Genomic DNA, 16,158 nt, shown 5'->3' on the forward strand with positions numbered 1-16,158 from the left:
ATTTTTGTTTTGTTTCGTTTTCTATTCTCCAAAATACTTTTAACCTAAAAAAGACAGCAAAAGTGAAGCAGAGAGGAATTTAGGGACTTGTTAAAGTCACAGATTCAATGCATGGCCCACCCACAGCTTTCACTGCTGTATCTAATCAGCCTGGGACTTCGGCAAACAACAACAACCAAAAAACAAAAAAAACGAGGATTCACATCACCAGGAGAGAAACGGGCTCGGCCTAAGGACTTGGGGGTGGCTGACAGCAGGACATACTTCGATCAATGGTCTGTGGTTCCAAGCACCCCCAGAGCCAGCGCGGGAGAGGACCTTCCAGGTAAACTAAAACCAAAAGCGGAATGAAATCGGTGAATAAGCCAAAAGAACCTCAGAGGGACCTTGGCTCCTGTACTCTCCCACCTTAGAGCTCTAAGCCTTTCTCCGTCCTGGTAGCTCCTGAGCCCAGCACACGCACGGCTGGCCCAGTGGCCCTGACTCTCTCTGCACCGCGACCTCAGTGTCCAACCCGGGCAACATCAGGGGCCCGACGCTCTACCTGCCCCAGGGCACGCCCCGAGCCCCTAAGCTCCTCTCCTTCCTGCCTGGTGCTCACTTCCTCCTCCCCGCGGGCCCAGGGCCTTCTTGTGGGGGCTGCGGATGAGAATGAGCCAGTGAGGGGGCCCCCGCCCGCGGCCCCTAGGCGCCTCTGCCTAGCTGTCCCGGCCAGGGGATCAGCAGACAGAGGCCAGCTCAGCCCGGGGCGGGGCCCCGGCACCCAGGACCGCTCAGGATCTCCATTCCAGTTCCGTCGCATTTTCTTCTCACAGTCTCCTTCCCACAGTGAGGGAAGGGGAGTTGGGAGAACGAAATGCTCAAGTCTAGGGACTTGTCCACCAGTGAAGCTTTGCCATTCTGGACTTTTTTTTTTTTTTTTTTTTTTTAATTTTGAGGTGGAGTCTCGCTCTGTAGTCCAGATTGGAGTGCAGTGGTGGGATCTCCGCTGCTGCAACCTCCGCCTCCCGGGTTCAAACGATTCCTCTGCCTCAGCCTCCCGAGTAGCTGGGACTACAGGCATGCGCCATCATGCCAGGCTAATTTTTTTGTTTTGTTTTGTTTGTTTTTTTTGTTTTTTAGTAGAAACGGGATTTCGCCCTTTTGGCCAGGCTGGTCTCGAACTACTGATCTCAGGTGATCCGCCCGCCTCGGCCTCCAAAATTGCTGGGATTACAGGCGTGAGCCCCCGCGTATCACGCCTGGCCCATTCTGGCCATTTCTATACATGGATGCATTGCACAGGAGGCGCAGCACTAATTGGTAGATATTGAGAGATGCAGGGAGGTTAGGGGGCCGCAATATCTGCGGCTAATGTCTTGGGCTAGAAATACCATAATTAGCCGCTCATGTGATCTCTTGCAAATTGTGAGTCCCGCCGCACCTCCCCCCTACCCTAGTGGTAATCTAAGTGAGCCTGCAATAAGATAGGTAGCTCCTGGCGGTGGGGGTAAGAAAGCGGGGAGCTGGAGCCCCAGCCAGGGCGAGGCTGTAGAGGCTGCGGCGAAGATGGAGGCTCCTGGGCCCCCGGCTGCAGGACGGGAACGCGCATCTGCTTGCTTTTGGCTCGAGGTCAGGTGTCGACCGAATTCGGAGTCGCCCCCTCCTCCGCCCAACCCGGACCAGGCCAAAACTAAAGCGGCACCGCCCCCTGTTGGGCCGACCGGGCGTCAGATTTTGCTGGAGGAGGGCGACGGGCGAGGTAGGGATTGTCCCTGCTGCTAGTCCCCTCTCAGTCTGGGACCCCGAGTTACTTGGAGTGCTCACCCTCCCTAGGTCTCCGTTTTTCTTCCTCTGAAGATCTTTTCTGAATTCTCTTCCCCCTCCGGATTCTAGATCCCTCATCTGTCCTCCCTGCGCCAGAGACCTTCAGGCGACCCTTCCCTGTCCCTCCACCCCCCTCTCTTTGGACCCGGTTTCTGCCTCGGGGCGGCGTGCTGAGCTCTGCCCTCTGCCAGGGACCTGACCTCCTCAGGGGCCGCTGTTTCTTGGGATAACAGTGGGAAACCTGTCGGCCGTCTCCACTCTGGGGCTTGCTGTGCACAGAAAGATGAATTCATGGGAGAGTGGCGGGGGCATTCGGGCTCTGGTGGACGCTTTACAGCCCCGCCAAGGCTGGCCCAGAGATTTGCGCAGAATGAGCGGCTGAGGATGGAAGGGCTGCAAGGTCCACGGCCTTACTGCTGGGACGCGGCCCCACCTCCTTGTCAGCCGACCTTGCCTCCAACGGTGCGCTTGGTACTTGGTTCCCAAACACTGCGGTGGTTTCTGGTCTGAGATAGCGGCCCTGCTCCTGCATGCGTACAGCCTGGACTAACCCCGCGCCCTTCCCCCAGCGCCGGCCCCTGCGCCCACCACACTGCTCCTTCGCCTCCTCTTGGCTGATTCAGGCGCACCAGCTCTCGTCGCCCGGGTGGCCCTCCCCAGCCCTCCTCCGCGCCTGCTCCGGGTGGCGCTCCGCTGGACTCCTGTTGCGCCTGTCCGCGACAGCGCCCACCGCATCCTAGCATCCCCCCCACCATCGTGACATCACGTGTTCCCTCGTCTGTCCCCAAGGCTGGCGTGCCCCCCTGCGGTGGGACCTGCAGAACAGGAATTGGTGCGGGGTCCGCCGCTTGCGATGAAGCAGAAGGAAGCCTGCAAACCCCATCGCTACGCTAGCTTCACACATAGCTCCTCTCCATTGCACAGCCGCGTGGGGAAGCACCGTTCTCTAACTCCCAAGTAAGAAGCTGACTATGGGGCACAGGGGAGATCTGATAGCATGGCTCTGCTTTTGGGCAGGTGCAGAAACATTCCCAAGGGAGGTTTTTTGGTTTTGTTTGCTGTTTGTTTTAAGAGACTGGGATCGGCCAGGCGCGGTGGCTCAAGCCTGTATCCCAGCACTGTGGGAGGCCGAGACGGGTGGATCACGAGACCATACTGGTCAACATGGTGAAACCCCATCTCTACTAAAGATACAAAAAAAATTAGCTGGGCATGGTGGCGCGTGCCTGTAATCCCGGCTACTCAGGAGGCTGAGGCAGGAGAATTGCCTGAACCCAGGAGGCGGAGGTTGCAGTGAGCCGAGATCGCGCCATTGCACTCCAGCCTGGGTAACAAGAGCGAAACTCCGTCTCAAAAAAAAAAAAAAAAAGAGAGAGAGAGAGAGAGAGAGACTGGGATCTTGCTCTGTCGCCCAGACTGGAGTGCAGTGGTGCAATCAGGGCTCACTACAGCCTCGACCTCCGGGCTCAGGTGATCTCCCCGACCCTCTTCAGCAAGCCAGCTGGGATTTTTTTTGTTGGTGATGGTGGGGTTTTTTTTTTTGTTGTTGGTTTGTTTTTGTTTTTGTAGAGAACCTGATTTCCTTCCAACCAATTGTGCTGTCCTAATTTCAACAACCAAATGAGGCTTCAATGCTTCTTTTTGTTCAGAGGCCACACTGAGTCCTGTCCTACTCACAGTAAAGGCTCTGGCAAAAACAACAAACAAAACGTAACTGGGCAAAATAAACTGCAACTTAAGGCTCATTTTCCTCTCTCTCTCTCTCTCTCTCTCTCTCTCTCTCTCTCTCTCTCTCTCTCCCTCCCTCCCTCCCTCTCTCTCCCACCCCCCTCTGTCTCTCCGATTTATCTTGAAATGGTTTACCCGGCCGGGCGCGGTGGCTCAAGCCTGTAATCCCAGCACTTTGGGAGGCCGAGGCGGGTGGATCACGAGGTCAACAGATCAAGACCATCCTGGTCAACATGGTGAAACCCCGTCTCTACTAAAAATACAAAAAATTAGCTGGGCATGGTGGCGTGTGCCTGTAATCCCAGCTACTCAGGAGGCTGAGGCAGGAGAATTGCCTGAACCCAGGAGGCAGAGGTTGCCTTGAGCCGAGATCGCGCCATTGCACTCCAGCCTGGGTAACAAGAGCAAAACTCCGTCTCAAAAAAAGAAAAAAGAAATGGTTTACCCAAAATAGAAACTTTAAAAAAACCAGTGGAAAATTTTCTTTTTGCACAAGATGGTTAATTCTCCTTTTGGGTCCTGGCCTGGGATCCATGAAATAAACTACACTCTACCATAAAGCTTTTCACTCCCATGTTTTGCACACTGACGACCTTGCTGGCAGCAAGCCCCCCTGTATGACTTTCCAAGGGAATTTGGTGATAGCCAGAGGATGGGGCTTCATTATGTTGCCCAGGCTGTTCTCCAACTCCTGGGCTTAAGTGATGCTCCCAGCACGGCCTCCCAAAGTGCTGGGATTACAGGTGTGAGCCAATGTACCCCACCCAAAGGGCAGTTGACCTCAGTGTCTGAGGTGTGGAAGGAGCAGTTTGTTCCTCTTTTTCCTGCTGAACTGGGAAGGTGCAAACCATACTAAGAAATCCTCTTCAGACTGTCGCCAGGAAAAGAGAAAGAAAGAGGAGTTGCAGCAGGGCAAGGACAAGGAGGAAAGGAGGAGCAAGCCCTGGACTTTCCTTGCCCTTGTCTTTCCTTCCTTCCTCTCTCCAAGTTCACACCTCTCCTTCTAAAGTCCTAGAAATGGGTCACCTGCTACAGGAGTCAGAGCCTTTGCACAGTCCTCACGCTCTGAGGGTAAGTAGGTGGAAACAGTCACCTTTCTTCTTGCAATGTTTCCATCAGTGCATCCTCCAGCTTCCACCACTCAGATCCCCTCGGAAGGTCACATGGGGGGCTTGCCACCTGCAAGGTTGTCACTGTTTGCATTACGTGGGAGTGAAAAGCTTTATGGTTGAGTTGAGGTTATTTCATGGACCCCAGGCCAGCACCCCAAAGAATTAACCATCTTATCCAAAAAGAAAAATTTCCACTGGCTTTGTAGTTTCTATTTTGGGCAAACTGTTTCAAGTTTACAAATTGTCACCTACGCAGAAAAGAGAAAGAGAAAGAAATGAGCCTTTTTTGGACGCAGTGTATTTTTCCCCATGATGTTTTGTGGTGTGTGTGTGTGTGTGTGTGTGTGTGTGTGTGTGTGTGTGTTTTGCCAGAGCCTTTACTGTGAGTAGGACAGGACTCAGGATGGCCTCTGAACAAAAAGAAGAGTTGAAGCCTCATTTGGTTGTTGGAATTAGGCAGCACAATTGGTTGGAAGAAAATCAGTTCCGTAAGCATCAACAAAATTTGTATTTTAAGTGATGTGAGTTATGGAAGGCAGAGATAGTACTCGGTGTATGGAAGTTACTGAAACAGAGCAGTGAGCAAACGGGCGATCAGCAGAAGAGGAAAGTTGAATAGCCAGCAAACATGGGGCCAGATGCTCAGTCTCAACCTTAATAAGGGAGGTGCAAGTTTAAACAATGAGATACCATCACACCTTATCAGACTGGCAGAATTAAAAAGACTGACCAAACCAAGAATAACAAAGCTTGTGGAAACATGAAAACTCTTCCACAGCTGGTGTGAGTGTGAACTGGACCATTACTTTGGATAAAATGTACCAAAAGCTATGGGGCACATCTTTCAAATCAGTTATTTCTCACAAGGTTGCCATACTCCTCAAATTATTCCTTTTCCAGCAAAACACCCTAAAGAAAATCTTGTACTTGGACTCTAGGGAATGTATATAAGGATGTCTGTTGTAGATTAGCTTATAGCAGCAAAACCAGAAGCAGCCCAAAAGTACATCAACAAAGGAATGAATAAAAAGTTGCAGTTGTCATTACACCTTATTCTTGTATCACCCCAGAGTCTGAAAGACTATGTACTCCTTTACTCACTAAAAAAAATTTTTGGGCTGAGTGTGGTGGCTCACACCTGTAATCCTGGAAGGCCGAAGCAAGTAGATCACTTGAGGTCAGGAGTTTGAGACAAGCCTGGCCAACATGAGGAAACTGTCTCTACTACAAATACAAAAATTAGCCAGGCATGATGGCGTGTGCCTGTAACCCTAGCTACTCAGGAGACTGAGGCAGGAAAAGTGCTTGAGCCCAGGAGGTAGAGGTTGCAGTGAGCCAAGATCATGCCACTACACTCCAGCCTGGGTGACAGAGTAAGAATCAGGCTCAAAAAAAAAAATTAGCAGGGAACAGTGGCTCATGCCTATAGTCCCAGCACTTTGGGAGGCTGAGACAGGAGGACTGCTTGAGCCCAGAGGTTGGGAGGCTCGGGAGTTGGAGTTGCACTCAACCTGGTTGACAGAGCTAGACGCTGTCTCTAAAAAAAGGAATTCTAATTAATTGTGGCAAAATACACATAACAATTTTACATTTGAAGTGTGTGGTTCAGTGGTATTGAGGACACGCATACTGTTGTGGAACCTTCACCACCATCCTTCTCTGTAACTCTTTTCATCTAGAAAAACTGAAACTCTATAACCGTTAAACAGTAACTCCCATTCCACCCTCTCCCCAGCCTGTCCCAACCACCATTCTACTTTCTGTCTCTATTGTTTTGACTCCTCTAAATACATCAAATAATAGAATCATACGGTATTTGTTTATTTGTGACTGGTTTACTTCACTTAGTATAATATCCTCAAGATCCATCCATATTGTGTCCTGTGTCAGAACTTCTCTTTTAAAGCTGAATAATATTCCACTCTATGTATATACCACATTTTGTTTGTTTAAATAAATCTTATTGTGTATATTTAAGGTATATACAACATAATGGTATAAGACACACCTACTTAGTAAAATGAATACTATAGTGAAACAAATTGACATATCCATCATCTCACTTAGTCACCCATTTATTTCCTCCTGTAGCAAAAATTCTGAAACAATATACTATTATTAACTATAGTCTTCATGTTGTACTTTAGATCTTTTGATTTGTTCATCCTGTATGTTTGCTACTTTGTATCCTTAGACCTACATCTCTTCATTTACTCTCTCCTACTCCAATCTTGATAACCACTGTTTTATTCTCTATATATTTGACCTCTTTAAAAGATTCCACAGGCCAGGCATGGTAGCTTACACCTCTAATCCCAGCACTTTGGGAGGCCAAGGTGGATGGATCACCTGAGGTCAGGAGTTCGAGATCAGCTTGGCCAACATGGCAAAACCCTGTCTCTACTAAAAATACAACAATTAGCTGGGCGTGGTGGTGGGCACCTGTAATCCCAGCTACTCAAGAAGCTGAGGCAGGAGAATCACTTGAATCCAAGAGGCAGAGGTTGCAATGAGCCAAAATTACAAGACTGCACTCCATTCTGGGCAACAGAGTGAGACTCTGTCTCAAAAAAAAAGAAAAGAAAATTCCACATATAAGTAAGAGCATGCAATAATGCAATAGCATGCAATATTTTTTCTTTTTTCTTTTTTTTTGAGATGAAGTCTTCCTCTTGTCACCCAGGCTGGAGTACAATGGCATTATCTCAGCTCACTACAACCTCCACCTCCCAGGTTCAAGTGATTATCCTGCCTCAGCCTCCCAAGTAGCTGAGACTACAGGTGCATGCCATCACGCCTGGCTACTTTTTGTATTTTTAGTAGAGACAGGGTTTCACTGTGTTAGCCAGGATGGTCTTGATCTCCTGACCTTGTGATCCGCCCACCTCGGCCTCCCAAAGTGCTGGGATTACAGTTGTGATCCGCTATGCCCGGCCTGCAATGTTTTTTCTTTCTATGTCTGGCTTATTTCATTTAGCATAATGTCCTCCAGATCCATCTATGTTAAAGCAAATGGTAGGAGCTCCTCCCTTTTAGAGGCTGAATCCCTTTGTGGCATATATATGCCACAATTTCTTTCGCCATTCGTCCATTCTCTAGGTTGTCTCCATATCTTGGTTATTATTACTAATGCTCCAATAAACATATGAATACAGATACCTCATTGAGGGGGAGATTTCATTTCCTTTGGGTATGAGCCCAGAAGAGGGGTTCCTGAGTCCACATTTTGCTTATCTATTCATGCAGTAATAGACACTTGGGTTGCTTCTATATTTTAGCTACTGCCAAAAATGCTGTTATAAAATGAACATACTTCTTTACTCACTTTTAACTTGACATCAAACATTTTTCATCACTATAAAGGATGTAATTTCCAAAGTGAATGTTGATTTCTAAAATAAAATCTTTACATCATTCTTTTTAATTATTTCTAATAGCACATAAATAATATATCGGTTTTATTTCAACCATCAGTCAATTTTTGTATTTATTTATTTATTTTTTTTGAGATGGAGTTTCGCTCTTGTTACCCAGGCTGGAGTGCAATGGCGCGATCTCCGCTCACGGCAACCTCCACCGCCTGGGTTCAGGCAATTCTCCTGCCTCAGCCTCCCGAGTAGCTGGGATTACAGGCACGTGCCACCATGCCCAGCTAATTTTTTGTATTATTAGTAGAGACGGGGTTTCACCATGTTGACCAGGATGGTCTCGATTTCTCAACCTCGTGATCCACCCGTCTCGGCCTCCCAAAGTGCTGGGATTACAGGCTTCAGCCACCATGCCCGGCCTCATTTTTAAAATATAAGAAAAAGTTCTTAACTTTGGGAAATTTTTCATCACTCCTTTTTCTCCTTAAACTTATGAATTCTAGACCAGGCATAGTGGTTCACACCTGTAATCCCAGCACTTTGGGAAGCCAAGGCAGGCAGCTCACTTCAGGCCAGGAGTTTCACCAACCTGGCCAACATGGTGAAACCCTGTCTCTATTAAAAATACAAAAATTTAAAATGCAAAAATTAGCCAGGTGTGGTGGTACACACCTGTAATCCCAGCTCCTCAGGAGGCTGAGACACAAGAGTCACTTGAACCCAGGAGGCAGAGGTTGCAGTGAGTGGAGATATGCCACTGCAGTCTGGCCTGGGTCGCAGAGTGAGACTCTGTCTCAAAAAATAAAAAATAAAAATAAATGAATTTATGAATTATATTCTACTTCCTCCATAAAAGTTTAACATAATAGGTGCACCTTATATTGATCAATATTTCATACTTCTCTGCCAAAAAAGTATATGAGATTAATTTTTAATTCCTATAACCATGTTTCTAAATATTAAACATTTATTTAGATTATGTCATCATTGTGACTATTAATTGTGCACAACTGTCCTTTATAGCATAAAATAAACTATAAGTCTTTAAAATTAATGAATATTAAAAGTAACCTTTGGCCAGGCATGGTGGCTCATACCTGTAATCCCAGCACTTTGGGAGGCCAAAGCAGGCAGATCACCAGAGATCAGGAGTTTGAGACCAGCCTGGCTAACATGACAAAATCCCATCTCTACTAAAAATACAAAAATTAGCCAGGCATGGTAGCGGGTGCCTGTAATCCCAGCTACTTGGAAGACTGAGGCAGGAGACTCACTTGAACCTGGGAGGTGGAGGTTGCAGCGAGCTGAGATCACACCACTGCACTCCAGCCTAGGCAACAGAACAAGACTCTGTCTCTAAAAATAAATAAATAATTAACATTTGTTAGGGGAAACTGGGTGAAGGGTATGGAATCTCTCTGTACTCTTTCTTGTATCTGCATGTCAATCTACAATTATCTCCAAAAAAAGTTTTTTAAAAAATAATTTTGGAGGAAAATTCAGCTCTTAACATAATGGATCCCCTCACAAATGAATTTTGGGGTCCAACTAATTAATGAACCCATAAAATAATAGGATTTATTGATTGCTAGAATGAGACAAAGCTCAGCATTAATTTTGTTTGTCATACAATGTAAGTCCTGAGAATTTTTGTCTTCATAAATGAATAGTTGGTTTTGTTACAGCAGAATCACTAAATCTTTTAACTTTTTCCTTTCTTTCTTTTTTTCTTTTTTCAAAAGACAAAAGCATGAGCTGGGTGCAGTGACTCATGTCTGTAATCCCAGCATTTTGGGAGGCCAAGGTGGATGGATGGATCCCTTGAGTCCAGGAGTGCAAGGCCAGCCTGGGCAACATGGTAAACCCCATGTCTACAAAAATTAGCTAGGTATGATGGTGTTGCACCTGTATTCCCAGCTACTTGGGAGACTGAGGTAGAAGGATTGCTTGAACCCAGGACGTTGAGGCTGTGGTGAGTCCACTGCACTTTAACCCTGGGCAAGAGTACAAGACCCTGGCTCCAAAAACAAAAAGCAAATAAAAAGAAAAAGGCAACAAATGCAATGTTATCTATCATCACAAATTTATTGTAATGATCTATTAGTTGCTGTATTAGTTTGCTCAGGCTGTTTTAACAAAGTATGACAAATTAAGTGGCTTCAACAAAAGAAATTTATTGCCTACAGTTCTAGAAGCTAGAAGTCCAGGATCAAGGTGTTATCTGGGTGTGCTCCTTCTAAGGCCTGGAGAAGAAATTTGTTGCATGCCCCTCACCTAGCTTCTAGTCAGTCGCTGGCAATCTTTGCCATTCCTTGGCTTGCAGAAAAATCACCCCATCTCTGCCTTGCTTTCAGATGATGTTCTCCGTGTGTGTCCTGATTGCTCCTCTCCATAAGGACACCCGTTGTATTGGATTAGGACCCATCCTAATGGCCTCATTTGAACTTGATTACCTCTGGAAGGACCCTCTCTCCAAATAAGGTCACATTCAAATGAATTTGGGGAACACAATTCAACCAGGGATAGTTGACAAATATAGAAGGACTTCTTCCAATTTTGTTAAAAGCAAAGACTTGGGAACCACTGAGCTGCACGTGGGTTTGTTACCATCTTTAGAGTTATTCACGTTCTCGGTTTCTGGAAGCCCTAAACTAGGTTTTACCAAGGCCTACCAAGTAGACATCAGTGACATCATTCTTCTTTCAACTAAAAACAATTGCCTAAATTGATTAACTTGGAAAGTGTTGGAGTATTAGAAATATTTTTAATTTAATTTCAAGACAAATTCCAGCACACACAATAGTTTGATAAAACACTTTTTTTTTTTTTTTTGGAGCCAGAGTCTCTCTCTGTCACCAGGCGCCAGGCTGGAGTACAGTGGCGCGATTCTGGTTCACTGCAACCTCTGCCTCCTGGGTTCAAGCAATGCTCCTGCCTCAGCCTCCTGAGTAGCTGGGACTACAGGCGCGCACCACCACGCCCAGCTAATTTTTGTATTTTTTAGTAGAGACAAGGTTTCACCATGTTGACCAGGATGGTCTCGATCTCTTGACCTCGTGATCCACCTGCCCTCAGCCTCCCAAAGTGCTGGGATTACAGGCATGAGCCACCACACCCGGCTGATAAAACACTTTTATACACATATATATATATATATATATATATATATATATATATATATATATTTTTTTTTTTTTTTTTTCCTGAGACTAAGTCTTGCTCTGTCACCCAGGCTGGAGTGCAGTGTATGATCTCAGCTCACTGCAACCTTCATCTCCTGGGTTCAAGCAATTCTCCTGCCTCAGCCTCCTGAGTAGCTGGGATTACAGGCACATGCCACCACACCTAGCTAAAAATGTTTTGTATTTTTCATAGACACAGGGTTTCATCATGTTGGCCAGGCTGGTCTCAAACTCCTGACCTAGTGATACGCCTGCCTCGGCATCCCAAAGTGCTGGGATTATAGGTGTGAGCCACCTTGCCTGGCCAAAATGCTTGTATCTTACCATAGATTTTTAACTTGTTAAAATTGTTTTCTTTTTCTAAGCTGTTTCTTAAGAACTAAACTTGATTTTCATCAAAACCTTGGAGCAAAAGTTCCATTTAGTTCATTGGATTCAAGGAAAATTAAAATACTGTCTTATTGACAAAGCTGGTCTTCAATGTCAAACAAATTAACAAATCAGACCTACTTTCTGTAAAAAAAAAAAAAGTCTGATTCCTTTTGCAATCATAATGAACATATTAATATGCATCCTAATAATGACTGTCTCACCTCTGAATTCTTGCTCTATGACAGAGAACTAGAGTGATGACGCCCCAAAGTCTGCTGTGAGGAACTCTGCCTCCTGCATCCCTCCCAGATGACTCTTTACCTGGATACTGGGGACTCTGTTCAGGAGAAATGCATTCTTTGGCAATTTCTAATGAATGGACATTATATGAAAAATGTTTGGATTTGTCTTTTTTTTTAGATGGAGTCTCGCTCTGTCGCCAGACTGGAGTGCAGTGGCGCAATCTCGGCTCACTGCAACCTCCACCTCCAAGGTTCAAGCGATTCTCCTGCCTCAACCTCCTGAGTAGCTGGGACTACAGATGTGCGCCATCATGCCCAGCTAATTTTTGTATTTTTAGTAGATGCGGGGTTTTACCATGTTGGCCAGGATGATTTCGATCTCTTGAACTTGTGATCCACCCGCCTTGGCCTCCCAAAGTGCTGGGATTACAGGCGTGAGCCACCTCGCCTGGCTGGATTTGTCTTTGTATTGGTGGCCCAGAGGCCACCTTTATTATGCACCCACCTCCGGGCATAGTAAAGAACAAGAGGGGATTTTCCAGCTTTCTAGAATCCCATGCCACATGGTGGCAGCTCCCTACAGGATTTTCTCCTTTGGAATCCCCTTCCACACTCTTCGTGAAAGCCTTTCTCTTCTCCTTTCCTTCTCTTTTCTCTACCTAAATAAAATCACCTTTCTGCAACACTGTTTTGGGTTCGATATTAACTTTGCGAGCATCCGGTGCAGCTGAAGTGGCCCCACTGTTTATGAGGCCCCATTCTTTAAGAGGTTGGGGCCGGGCGCAGTGGCTCAAGCCTATAATCCCAGCACGTTGGGAGGCCGAGGCGGGTGGATCACGAGGTCAAGAAATTGAGACCATCCTGGTCAACATGGTGAAACCCCGTCTCTACTAATAATACAAAAAATTAGCCGGACATGGTGGCACGTGCCTGTAATCCCAGCTACTCGGGAAGCTGAGGCAGGAGAATTGCCTGAACCCAGGAGGCGGAGGTTGCGGTGAGCCGAGATCGTGCCATTGCACTCCAGCCTGGGTAACAAGAGAGAAACTCTGTCTCAAAAAAAAAAAAAAAAAAAAAAAAAAAAAAAAAAAAAAAAAAAAAAGAGGTTGGAAGAATCCTCTCCCACATGGTGGGAGCTCCCTCTGGGATTTTCCTTTTGGGAATCCCCTTCCATACTCTCTGCAAAAAAAAAATAAAAAGACAAGAGGTGGGAAGTTTGCCTTTCAGTTTTAAGGTGGGATAAATAAATAAATAAAACAATCATGAAAGAATAGGCCCGAAAGGAGAACCAGCGCAGAGCGTAAACACAGGCACTTGTTCTTGGGCAGATCCATTTTATGAAAAGAGTGTCAGTGGGAGTTGAGAATCTGGAAAACAGTTTTCTTAAAATTATGTGTATCCTCAAGAACAGCTTCCATGTACCTGCAGAGAGATGAACACTCTAGAGGTTCAAGAACCACTGAACATGGAAATGTGGCACATTCACAAGATGACATACCACACAGCATTTAAAATAAATCTGTATGTATCAACATGGCTCAAAGACACACAATATAATAACATTTCTGTATTTTGAAACTCTCAGAAAATAAAATTAGAGAGTATTAATATATATGTGCACATATACATGTATGCATATCTAGTAAAAATTTCAAAACAGCGAAGGGAAAGTTGAAAGTAAATGGATCGAAAAAGATACATTATGCAGGCTGGGCACAGTGGTTCATGCCTGTAATCCCACCACTTTGGGAGGCCAAGGCGGGTGGATTGCCAGAGGTCAGGAGTTTGAGACCAGCCTCGCCAACATGGTGAAACCTCATCTCTATAAAAGTACAAAAATTAGCTGGGCATGATGGCGCACACCTATAGTCCCAGCTACTCAGGAGGCTGAGGCAAGAGAATTGCTTGAACCCCAGAGGTAGATGTTGCAGTGAGCGGAGATCCCACCACTGCACTCCAGCCTGGGTAACAGAGCTAGACTTTGTCTCAAAAAAAGGAAAAGGAAAAGATACATTATGGTAATAGAAAGCATAAGAAAGCTGTGTTCCTTATGAAACAAAAGTAGACTTCAAAACAAAGTATTACCAGAGGTAAAGAGAGACATTTCACAATGTTAAAAGAGTCGATTCATCCAGAAGACACAACAATTCTAAATGTGTATGCACCTAATAACAAAGTTTCAAAATATAGAAGACAAAATATAGACAGAATTAAAAGGAGAAATAGATAAATCCACAATCATTGGAAATTTGGCATCCTTCTGTCTCAGCACCATAGAAAAGGTAAAAAACTAAAGATTAAAAAAATTAACATCTTTCTATCATAATTAGTAAACAAAACTCCAAATTTGGTGAGAAGGCAGGTGGGGGAGTACTTGGGAGGGTCCAATTTTATCTATAATGTTTATATGAAGGAAATACGACAAAATGCTAACACTTAAAAGTTATAAGGAGTGGGCATTTTGTATTATTTGGTGTATTGTTCTATGTTAAAATGTTTTCAAAACTTTTTTTAAGTGAATTGCAGAAATATTTAAATGAGTGAATAATGAATGAAGTTCAGACGTCAACATCACTTCATCCAACATTACCCTCCACAACTCCCCATGCTGTCCCCTCCCTCCCTTTTTGGTCTTTCTGCTATGAGTTTTCCTTCTTATCATCCACCAATGACAAATGTGGGATGTCCTCATATGGCCCAGGGGCAGACATGAGCTTAAAATCTCTACTTGCCACAGGCTTTGATGACCTCTCTGTGCCTCTCTTATAGCCCAAACCTCCTTTGTGAAGTTTTTCCACTGTCTGAAGCCCCATTCTGAATTTCCTGTACTACCTGGATTCCTTGCCAACATTTTATTTCCTGCTCTTCAATATAAGCCTTCCCTGAAGGTTCCATATTCTCTTCTGTATGTTTCTTTCTACACCACCTTCCTTTGGAATGATACCCACTTTCACAACTTATCACCTTCTTCCCAAGGTTGCATCCCCAGCCCTGGCTTCTCTCCAGTGTTCTTGAGACTAAAGATCCACAATAATTTTGTTACCAAAACATCAGGGGATCCATCTAGGTCCCTCTGCTTGCCTCACAGAAAGCCAATCACTGAGACAACAAGTATTGCCAAGGAAGAAGAGTTTAGTTAGGTATTGTAGCCAAGGAGATGGGACATCAGTCTCAAATCCATTTCTCTGACTGACTAAAATTAAGGAGTTTACATAGCAAGGAAGATGTGTAATTATGTATGGAAAAGCAGGAAGTAGGGAGGAGTAAGGAAAAGGAGTTGGTCAACAGGAAACAGGAGGTGAGAAGGCCATCATGCCAGGTGAAGAGTCTGATGCCTCATTGTTCAAAATAAGTGGTCTACTGAGTTTCAGCTCATTGCTACTGTCTGGGAGGCCTGATGGTTTGTTTCCCTAGAAAAGAACTTAGTTAAGACAAATGTAACTTTCTCAGGTTTTAAGACTGTGAGGATCAATTTCTATGCTTATTCAAAGAAACCACGAATATCAACTCTATAGGACCATTGGATCAGCTTCAGTTTGACTCAATTCAGCTTTTCAGTAGGCATGTGTCAGCACCAAGAGAGGGGTATGACAGAGAGTCAATGCAAGGTGTAACCAAAATGTGTACGTTTTTCCCCATAACAGTTCAGCTTCTTACCCTCTCTGATCAATCCAATCTGCATCTAAGGATTCCCCTGAATATATTTCAGACATTCTAGCTTCCTGGGATGCCCTCCTGTCTTTACTCTTTATGTCTTATAATTTACTTTGATATGTGCAAAGATATGTATGTTTTTATACCTGGCACAGACAGCATTTTTTATCTGAGAATGTTTGTCTTTAATTGTGAAAATTTTCAGCCATCCTTTCTTCCAGTATTCCTTCTCCATGTTACCTTTGTTCTCCCCTTTCTGAAATCCTATTAAACATTTCACCATGCTGATATACATCTCAACAGCTTTTTAAAACTGCTTCCAGGTCCCTGTGTTGTATTCTCTGTGAATTTCTCAATGCTAGCTCCCAATGCTCTATTATCCCTTCAACCATGGCCAACCTAGAGTATATCCTAGTTTATACCTAAAGTGTTCATTTCCACTATGCTCAGCATTTATCATCTTCAACTGTTCTTCTTTAATTTCTGCATTTTCTACATTTGTTGTTCTCTTTATTTTAAATTTTTTTCAAATTGCTCAATAATTTTCATCTTTTGGGAAGTGAATTCACATTCCACTTGTTGAGTCTGTCTTATATATACTTTGAATTTTGAGTGTGTGCATGAATAGAAATTTTTGAAAATCTCTTCCTCTCTTTACTCTCTCTTTTCTTGAGTTATTTTTTTAGTAGCCTCT

At 44.8% G+C, this 16,158-nt stretch overlaps 1 protein-coding gene across 8 annotated transcripts; it reads left to right on the forward strand.

The window, feature by feature from the left end:
• The first annotated feature begins 231 nt into the window (after positions 1-231).
• On the forward strand, positions 232-12,118 carry LOC144579243 (uncharacterized). Of its 8 annotated transcripts, none has more exons than XR_013526400.1 (5): positions 232-325; positions 2,596-2,763; positions 9,757-9,872; positions 10,369-10,495; positions 11,989-12,118. XR_013526400.1 is itself a non-coding variant. In XM_078348962.1 (4 exons), exons 1-4 carry the CDS (start codon positions 273-275, stop codon positions 10,407-10,409), a joined length of 378 nt encoding a protein of 125 aa, XP_078205088.1. In that variant the 5' UTR covers positions 232-272; the 3' UTR covers positions 10,410-10,550. The 8 variants fall into 8 exon arrangements, 3 of the variants coding, with proteins under 3 accessions (XP_078205088.1, XP_078205089.1, XP_078205090.1); XR_013526399.1 differs by lacking the exon at positions 11,989-12,118 and adding an exon at positions 11,814-11,949; XM_078348962.1 differs by lacking the exon at positions 11,989-12,118 and having other exon boundaries at positions 10,369-10,550.
• Positions 12,119-16,158: the final 4,040 nt, after the last annotated feature.

The sequence above is a fragment of the Callithrix jacchus genome, chromosome 14 (genome assembly GCF_049354715.1).
Source record: "Callithrix jacchus isolate 240 chromosome 14, calJac240_pri, whole genome shotgun sequence".
NCBI lineage: Eukaryota > Metazoa > Chordata > Mammalia > Primates > Cebidae > Callithrix > Callithrix jacchus.